The following is a 10,582-nucleotide window of genomic DNA, read 5'->3' on the forward strand; positions in this document are numbered from 1 at the left end:
GCTCGTGACTCAACTTCTTGTTTCACTTCTGATATTTCCTTAGATAATTCTAGCTTGAATTCTTCCATTTTTTCCACAATTTTGGTAGCCAAAGATGCTTTATGAAGGCATGGGTTGCAAATCCAATTTATTTTAGGTATATTCTCCGACTTAATTCCAGACAGATGAACACATTTCACATGACACCATTTAGGGCACAGACTGCACCCTATCCACTTATCGCCTGTGGGATCCGCACAAACGTAACAGAACTCAACCGAGTTCTTGGTTCGGCCAGCCATGTCGACACAGCGCTTTCGCGAGCAAGGCGCAGCACATCCGATCAGCGCGGTGACTCACCACTTGGCAACATATGAAGTTGCCAATGGTAAATAAACTTCCAAAGTGAACAGTTACCTTCCACACAGTGCTGCTGTTACAGCATGGTATGTGTGTATACTGTACAGCATATATATTACAATATTGTGCTGGTCCACTAGTATAAGGCAGACATGTACTGAAAGAGATGTGTGATTTAGCAGGAACACTTCACCACCATGTAGCCACCAGGTGGACACAATTTTCAAGAAGTGGACTTTTTGAGTGATCTGGTCTGCTTGTCTGGTAACAGATAGAGTCTGTTAAATTTGAAATCTTCTAAATCAAGGGTTTAGAGTACCTCCACAGGAAAGCGTAATTTTTTGAGAAAGTTGGCCGCTGATATGGAAAGAATAAATCTAGCATCCACACAATTCATGAAAAAGAAAGTGTAACTAGAGCTAATTTTATTGTTGCATTAGAGGCAACACATATGATGTCTATGATAAAACACTTTCAAACCCAGAAAAAGCTTTGAATATGTGTCTGAAGGATATAATTATGGTGCATAAAAATGTTCCAATGGATAGTGAGTTGTGTGAGAAAGCACATAGCCTTCATGAAAGTATGCTGAAGAATAATTTAAAGCTAGAGAACGTTTTCATAGTTTTGTGAAACAATATGAACTTCAAATTCTGTAGATTACTGGGGAAGCATCAATAACATTCCCAGAACGTGATTACATTCTTAACCCCCTGACTGCGGATTTCCTACAAGAAGATATCACAAAGCAACAGGAATGGAGCAAAAAGTGGCTGCTACAATTCAATGAAGAAAAAGATTAAGTCCTGTACATTGGGAGGGGATATCCAGCACACCTATACCGCATGGGAAACACTGCACTATCCACCACAGAGGCAGAGAAAGACCTGGGACTATAATGTTACCAGGCTACCAGTGAAGGTGAAATCCATGCTAATCGCAGTGGACGGGTTAAACAAATTGATAATTGTGACAAAACAGACTGGCTCTGGAAGCAGATGCCAATACATACTTATCAGCAGAAAATCATCCAACCAGCTGTACCCCTGAATGTTGAACCTACAAGACTCCAACTTGCTTGTGGGCCATGGCAGTCAATGAAAAGGCTAAATTAGTGACCACCAATACAGCAGGACAGGTGATCTGGACTTAGGTACACTGTGACTCTGCAGCATCAGCCCACACATGTATCTCATGCACATTTAGCAGGCAGAAATATCCATGGCAATTTCAAAAGTTCCTTTTTTTGCAATATCTGATTTTTTTGAGCTGTGGCTGGACAAAACTGTGATTTAGTGGGAATGACTGTATTTAATAATGAATTGAATCCCACCTTAACTGCATGGATAGTAATACATTGCTGTAAAAGTGACAGCATGATAAAGAGCAGCACTCTGCACTGCTTGGTCAATAACCACTGATTTATATATGAAGAATAAGACAGCCAATATTATAAATAAAAGATAAGAAATGAAAGTAGATAAAATTTATTCTGATCACATGGTAGAGATAGAATTTACATTTTTTTCAGTTGTGGGCTGATTAGTGACAATTACTGTTGTGGTGATACTCTTGCTGGAGAACTATGAGGGGTGAGGTACACAGCATGAGCCATTTATCTCATAACTATGCGGACAATTCAGCTGAGAGGATGTTATTACTGTTTTAAATCGAAGATGTAGTTGTAAATTAAATGTTAGGGAATTACTGGTGGTCCTTGAGTTATGACGAATGTGACTTATGACCGTTCGCATTTATATGGCCAATAATATCAGTAATAGTTGGCCAAGTAATGACAGCATTTCAAATATCCCAGTGTGGGAAGAGCAGCAGTTTGTTTACACAGCGCTCCTACACTTCCCCCACCCCCCACCCCGCTGCCGTCCTCACGTGCTGGACCCCCAGCCAGGCTGGAGGGAGGCAAGAGCGGGGAAGGGTGGGTGGGCTGGGCCAGTCAACTCATGCTTCCCTCTCAGTTACATTTGAAACACAAGCTTTAAGTGCTATTCATGATCGTATCACTAGTTGCTGCTCAACCAGTTTATAGGGCTACAGTCCGCTATACAAGCTTTCCTGCTAGATTTAGCAGATGCCAATTGGTTAGCAAAATGGCATCCCACAATGTGAGGCCCCTCACAATATTCCTGCAGCAGCTTCTATAGGCAACCGTCTATCAGAAACAGCAATCATAGTTGAACGAAACATTCACAGTAGGTAAAAAGATGTGGCAGAGGTGACACTGGCCACTCATAGAACTACATGTCCTTTGTTTACAAACACTGCCCCCTCCCCGCCAGCACAACGACTTGGTGCTGGGGACCAAGACCAAGGCCAGCAATGCTATCTAAGCAAAACTAGATGGTAGATTAATTTTGTAACATCCCTTGGCAGGACATCTGAATAATATTTTTTTTTATGTAAATTTTGAATTATGAACAGCCTCTTGGTTCCAAACCCTGACAGTAAGTCAAGGATTACCTGTATAGAATACACAAATATTGATTCAAATTGAGTAAAAAGGGGTCAATACTGTTGGATGCAAGAAAAATGAGGCTTCTGGAACCAACTATACAACGCATGTTATAATAGATTAACACAATAAAATTTCACTTAACAAACTCTTTCTCAGGAGTGTAACTTGTTTGTAAAGTGAGACTTACCTCTTTGGCCTTTCTGCTTATGTATTATTATAGCCTATTCCACCTCAGGTGACAATGATTCAGGTGAAAAGCCTCCCCTATAGACAATGTAGGAAGAGCATAGTCGCTCTGCTGCTGGTGATTGGTTAGAGCTAACCCGATAGAGGTTGGGGAAAATCTGTTGGGGAGCAGGCACTCAAAAGCGCTTCCTTATTTTGCTAAAGTTTCTTCATATTTGTAGTCAACTGGGGTGGAATAGACTAAAATTTCCAATATAAAATGTAATTGTGAAGCGATCATCGCTCAGTCCTGCTTGTTTTAGTTTAAGGTCATCCTTTCCTCTTGACAACAGAGGTTTTACTGCAGCAATGGAGAGGGTTGGTACGTTGAACCCAATGAATCAATCCAACAGTACTTTGAATGAAAACACATAGTTGTTTTCTTTCTCTGACCTTTCATTCAAAAAACCTTTCACAAAACTCTCAGCCTCTTTCTCCTTCTTTTTGTTGTCACACAAAGCTCTGAAGTAGCAGTCTACCACCTAAGGTTAGAACCTGAGAGCACTGTGGCCTTGAAGAGGCAGGTTGGTAAAGGTTGACATGAAAACACGTACTGGGCATGAATAGGCCAAATAAATATCTCAGAAACTCAACACAAAACTGAACACAAAACTCACACCCTCCACCAAAAGTGATGTCATGAGCATGCTCAAATGAGGCAGAATTTTGTGTGAAGCAAAAATTATATGGGAAAATATGAGAGCAACACTGGCTGAGCGGTGAAAACGACACTGCGTTCCTCCCATGACCATTGCCTTTGAGGACCAAGAACAGATTCACTCTCACTGTCTTGACTAAACTCAGTTCTGAGTGTCTCATACAGACCATGAAAAATACACACACAAACATCTGGTCTCTTAATCTTGGGTGCACAGCCCAAACATGTATGCACTCAAATATACGAACACACACACATGAACACCAACAAACTAGCTCCAGCTCTGAGTGTGGGAAGATGGCTCAGATTGCACACAGGCCTACACAGAAACATACATGGATGCATACACATATATACAGGTAAACAGCTTCCCCCCTTTCTTGGGTACAAACATGTGGTAACTGTGTGGTAACAAACACAGATCCACGACTTACAAAGAGGCACACAAAACTTACACAAACACAGCTTGAAGCTGCAAGTCCCAACAAACGTGGGAAGGGCAGCTATAAGTCACACACAGATCTTCACATTAACATAAAAATGCACACATTCACAAAATTACACAGCCATCTGCTTCCCTGAATTGTATTAAAGCAAGAGTTGTTCATTCTTGCTCAAACAGTAGGCAAAAGTAAGCATCCATCAGAGTGAGTTCACCATCGCTGAACACTTTTTCCAAAAGTTGCACATTTTCACCAATGAAGTACCAATCATTGCTGCCACTAAGGGAATGGTGGTAAAAGTAGTGGCGGTATCACTAACAGTACAGATCAGAAAAAGTACTGCCAATACTCAAAGTGGTACTAAAAATATGCCAGTGGTACTGCCCACCTTCGTACACACCCCATATTTCCTGCAACCTGTTCTTGGATCAAATGATTCACACAGGGCAGACATTGCAAATGTATAGAAAATATGTTCAAATCAATTCCTTCCCACAGCCTTGGGAAGGAATAAGAAAATAAACTACATACTGGAATGTTGGTATAGCACATACATACATCCCTCTTTTTTGATGGAGTGGGGCTTGAAATGTACCCCCCCCCCAGTTTTAAACTGATATATATTAGAAAACTTGTTACGTAATTTGTAAAATTATTATCCGTAAGAGTTCTTAAGAACCTAACCTATACGTATAATAAGGTCTGCCTGCACATAATTCTTCACAGACCTGGACCAACACAAAGGATGCAGATGGCCTCAGCAGCGAGCTAAGCCAAAGTGTCAATTGCAATAGGAAAAAGGGTGACCTTAGGAAATGTTGCTGCACTGCAATGGAGTCATTGCAAGTTCTCAGATGGAACCTTCAAAGGCTGCACTTGGAAGACTGTGACCTTTACCCAGTCATGGAATGTATGAGCTAGCATTTTGTATGACCAGCTTTTTAGATAATCTTTGGAGAGAGTCTTGCTGCCAAGAGCTACTGGGGTCAGTGGGATGCACTATGACTGGACAATGGGAGGTTGCAGCACTGTTGGGTGACTGTTGATGGTCTTCAAAGCTCTTGGTTGACCATCCTTCCCATGAAATTGTGGGCAGCCAACTTGTAGAAGATGCACAACAACGTAACCAGTGGCCACCTGTAAGTGAAGAAGAGGTTGAGCCGCCTGCGCCAGTGGTGCTGGCATGCAGAAGGATGTAGAAGAATTGTGTTGCATCTGTGATGTCTGCTGTGCAAAAAGGGTCCCTATACATCCTTGAGCCCTGCTGGTTCTGTATAGGGCTGGGACCCCTGCCTCTCACATGCAATAAGAATAGGTACATCAATGTAGCCATAGACTACTTCCTGAATTGGCCAAAGGCATTCCATTTAAAACCAGGGAGCCACTACCATTGCCAAAGTGTAAGTCAGCCAGTTTTTCTGTTTCTTGGTGTACTAAGTGAGCTTCATTCTGACCAGGGCAGAAATCTTTAGTACACAGTCTTTGTTGAGTGTTGCAGGGTTCTGGGCTTAAAGAAGATTAAGACCCCTCTACTGCTTCCATAGTCAAACAGGATGGTGAGCAGATTCAACTAGAATCTTGGAAAGCTATCTTGAAGAAGACATGAGTTTCTTGTCCTGCTAGTAGCCTACAGGTCTTTAGTCCACGAGTCTACAAGACAATCACTAGCAAAGGTAACATTTAGGCAGGAACAGTAGCTGAATAGTGGGCCTACTATTAAGGCCCCCAAAAGGAGCCTCTAGCTGTATCTGGAGGTCAAAGAACAGGCTGTGTGAGGTGCTTCATCAAGTCCATGGGATACAATAATTTTGAGACGCACTAAAGTTTTCCTGCGACGTTGTTTGCCCTGCCAAGTTCTCTGATTTCTGCTCTTAATCACTGTACTTGCTACCACCTGGTGTACTTAGCCAATCTCTGGCACCACTAGTAGTAATGGATAACTTAATCATGCCAAAATCAAGTAGAAAGTGTGAGTAGTACAAAAATGTGGCACAGCAAGTGAACAAAACTCCAAATGAGGAATATTCGTGAGGTACCGCAAAACCTTGTAACCGCAGATCTTGATCCTGCCAAACTCGGTGTACCACTGTAGGTACAGTTATAATTAAATAACCAGTTCCAATAAAATGCATGCTACATATATTCATGTACAGGTAGTCCTCGAGTTACAGCAGGGTTTGGTTCTGACAGGCAGGTCATAAGACGAATTGGTCGTAAGTCAAAATTTATATTAAAAATAAAATAAAATATTATTCAAATGTTTTGCGATCACTTTGGACGACATGTTCAAAGTCCTTCCCCTGGTCTAGTGATTGACTTTGGCATCAGCATGTTGTTGAGCACATCTGGCTTTCAATGGCACTGCTGTCAACAACTACATTCCTGCATTGTGAAGACGCCAGCCAGGAACGTGGTCCATAAAACCCACCCCAAGACCCACCTAGGAGGCAAGATGGATGACCACCCCCATCAAGTCATTTGACCTCTTTTTTTTTTTCCTGATGAGTTCATTGACGAGATTGTGCGCTGAAGGAACCAGAGGCTTCTTCTACTTTCAGACAATGATTTGAGCCATTGTATGCACACCTAAAGCTGTTCATTATGGAGAGATGATTTTTTTAATTGTACATTTTTTTTTTCCTATTTTCAGAAACCAAACCCCCTTTTTGACAGCTTGGCTCTCTGACACTGGGTGGAGGCTGCGGGCCCTGGAGCTGCATGGCACACCTCCAGACTCTACATGGACGAAGGCTGATGAGTTTACTATGCAGACTACTGTGGTACTGTGCCAACATAGTTTTTGTTAATTTTACACCACTTTTCACATATTTTTCAAATACAGGTTAAGAATCCCTTATCTGATATTCCTGGGACCGAAAGTGTTGCAGATTTCTGATTTCTTCGGATTTTGGAATATGCAGGCCCTTTTGACATTTTCAACAATATCTTTACACCACCGAGCACATAACACGCGGTAATCACAATGAGTAACGAGCGAAGGTGTGACGACTGCTGACTACAAACCAACACATAGCAGCACCAGAGTTGTCGGGTTGTGGACTGTGGCCGGCAGATGTTTTAACGCCCAAGGTGTCGATGCACCAGTAGGTTTACCCGCCCCATTTTTTTTTTTTTTTTTTATGTCGTTGCCTGTTGCGCCGGTAGGCATCTTCCTGGTGGGGCCTGATGGTCAGACCAAGGCTTCTTCCAGGTGGGGCCTGATGGTCGGCCCAGCCTGTTCTGGCGCAGGCGAGTGTTTATAGTGGCGCCATCTTGCATTGGCTCATGCTGCCCCCCGGAAATCGTTCTTGATTCGTTTGGACGGCTTCCTCTAGAGTCCGAGTGGTAGCGTGGGGATTCGAACCCGCGTCGTCCATCACTCGGTGAATGTGGGCCCAGTACGCAACCAGTTCGGCCACCGCCTACCCACTGGGCGGGTAAACCGTGGACCTGGCAACACTGAGCAGCACACAACAGCTGCATGTGGCAGTTTGATCATTTCCTATCACTTTGTGGAGTTTTTCATATGTGATGCGTCATGTCAGCATTAAAAAAACTTTCAGATTTTGGAGGTTTTCAGATTTTGGGATTTCGGATAGAGGATTCTCAACTTATATATATATATATATATATATATATATATATATATATATATATATATATATATATATATATATATATATATATATATATATATATGGAGAGAGAGAGAGAGAGAGAGAGAGAGAGAGAGAGAGAGAGAGAGAGAGAGAGAGAGAGAGAGAGAGAGAGAGAGAGAGAGAGAGAGAGAGAGAGAGAGAGAGAGAGAGAGAGAAATTGTAAATTTCAAGTTTGAAAGTTGTTATAATAAGCACAAAACATTGTACTTCTGCAACATATTTTCACTTTCATTAAGACTAATTTTGTTTTGTTTTAATGTCCATACATTGGTACAATATCATGGACCACATAACCACATAACTCTCTGGAGAAGCGTTGGCCGAGGGGTCAGCGTGAGGGTGTGGTGAGTCCGAGGACCTAGCATGGACTAGGTTCAAGTCCCACCGAAACACGCTGATTTTTCAAACCATCGCCAAGTGGCGGAAGATTACCCACATGCTGCCCAGATCTTCAATCAACCCTAACTTCAGCAACTTCGGTCAAGAATAGCACCAGGGGGGCAGCATGGGCCAAGTAAGTCATAAATCACGGCAACCAATATAAATAAAATTTGTCTGCGCCACTAATGGGCTGGAGTCAACGAAGAGTACCCTCAAGATGGCCTACTGGCACTACAGGAGGTAACCGTTCTAGGGTTAAGGCAGTAAGAGGTAGCTATACAACATAGTGATATATATGTATGGTGAGGACTGAGGTAAGAGACTGGGGAGAGGCAATGCGAGGGAAGGGTGGACAACAGTGATGTCACACACTCTGCCAAGGTGGTGGCTGATTTGAGCCCTGTACCTGGTATTTTTAAGTAAAATTCAAAACTTTCTTGTTAGATATGAATATGGGTAGAAGTCTAATAATGTTATAACTTGCAAATTCATTAGATGTTAACTTGTTAGATGCGAGACCTTACTGTACATGTACATACATAATTGAAACCATTGAAGTAACATGTAACACCACTTAAAAATACTCATGCATTGGGATATTTCAAAAATATTAAATTGATCATTATTAATAACTTACATGAAATTTGTGATCTGATGTTCAAGTAAGACTCTAAGTCTCTCCTTGATATGTTGGAAGCGCTCCTTTTCTTCTGCCAGGACGGTCCCCACGCCATCAGGTCTGAGTTAAGAGGTCATGTTATGGCATGCCAAAGAAAGGGCTGCAGTCTGAGTAATTAGAAATTAATTTCCTTGATGAGTTCTAAATAAAAAAAAGTTGTGAAATTTTCTTTATAATAAACCTAATTTTCTTTATAATAAACCTCTTTTTGCTAAGAAAAGAAATTTACAACTTTATAGAAAATGTGTTCCACTTTTGTAGCACTAAGGCTTTGTTACATATCATTCTCAGAAACTGTCCTTTGAATAAAACAAATTTACTCAGACATTAGCCCCAAATGTTATGTTAGAAGTTTGGGAGACACTAATAATTCTTCCAACATTATGAAACTACAAATTTCCTATGCAACTTATAGACACTCAGCACCTGGCTGCTGATGTCAAATTATCAAAAGTTAAATAAAAAGAATATCAACTGACCAATTAAATTTCAGATATATGGCAGAGCAACTAACATACCTCCATTATTTGTATACAATAATGTAATATAGATGGTTGGAATATCAGAATCTTATTCTAAATTATCATGAATACTCATGGCAGACAAAGATGCATCAAGCATAAATCAATGTAGCAAGTGGCCGTGACTGATGCAGTTTGCATAAAACCTGCCATGCAGTAGTTTTCTTTCTTTCAAAAGCATTAGTCAATTTTTATGTTTCATATGCATTCAAGACTGACTCAAATTATACTAAAGCACAAATTCTTGCACAAATCCCAACCACATTAGCAGCACTGGAAAATATCATGGAGAAACTATATGAGACTACAATCATATACGTATCTGCAAAAGCATCTTAATGTTAATGATATTTTTTTTCATAATAATACATTTATAACTATTTAGGATCAGGGACTGCATGGTGGTGGTGGCAGAGCTTCTGTGAACCACCCTAGGGTGTACCATCAGTGCTCAGCAGGCAGGGTGAGTTACCTGGTCTCTGAGGTGTTAACCCACCACACTCTTATCAATTAAGTAATATTACTGAGGGCCACCCAGACCTCTGTCCATTGAGTTGGGGGTTGGAGACAAAGGAACTAGCTGTGACCTGGTCTCATTCACTCCAAAAAAAAATCAAGGCACTCTGCATACAGATAGACATACACACATATGTATTATGAATAGTAAATTGCCTATTAGGCATCATGGGAAGGGTTTCTGCAAATCTGTTTGGTTAAAGGTTTTTTGTTTTATGTTTACAAATTGTGCTTATGTTCATGCCTGGATCTGAGAGAAAAATGGGAAGGGCTGCACAAGGATGTGAATGAACTTAGGCCTTGAGGGCAAATTCAAATAATCATTATTCCTTCCTAAGCAATTCCTATTGAAAAACATTATTACAGTTAAAAATAACTGGTGATCTAAATTCTCTGTGAAAACCTCTTTCATCACTATTTTACAAGTATCTTCAAAACAGTGTAACTGTAATATGACTCCCTACATGAATGTCTGAAGTTTTTTTTTCTTTGTTACAGGAAAAGATGATAAGTAATTCTGAGCATATAATACCAATAACTATAAAAAGTAATATTCTGTGTCTCTGGGTCACTTAACCAAGAAGAATTTCTGCAGAGAAGAATGCCAGCTAAGGTAATGGGAAAGCTTCTGTGAGAAAATCCTTATGCAATGAAAAAAGTGATACTGGAAAGTAGAGGTTGCTTGGAA

The 10,582-nt window shown here is 40.9% G+C and overlaps 1 protein-coding gene across 21 annotated transcripts in view; it reads right to left on the reverse strand.

Annotated features, from left to right (window-relative positions):
- Window positions 1-10,582, reverse strand: part of LOC127005904 (calcium-dependent secretion activator-like) — a 214,093-nt gene that overhangs the window by 75,666 nt on the left and 127,845 nt on the right. For all 21 annotated transcript variants that reach the window (XR_007758972.1, XM_050875264.1, XM_050875273.1 and 18 more), the window contains one exon: window positions 8,816-8,917. Coding sequence is in view for 20 of the 21 variants with exons in the window: in XM_050875264.1 (XP_050731221.1) it covers window positions 8,816-8,917 (102 nt within the window). In the remaining variant the exon portion in view is untranslated. The remainder of the gene's footprint in view (window positions 1-8,815; window positions 8,918-10,582) is intronic.

The sequence above is a fragment of the Eriocheir sinensis genome, chromosome 31 (genome assembly GCF_024679095.1).
Source record: "Eriocheir sinensis breed Jianghai 21 chromosome 31, ASM2467909v1, whole genome shotgun sequence".
Classification (NCBI taxonomy): domain Eukaryota; kingdom Metazoa; phylum Arthropoda; class Malacostraca; order Decapoda; family Varunidae; genus Eriocheir; species Eriocheir sinensis.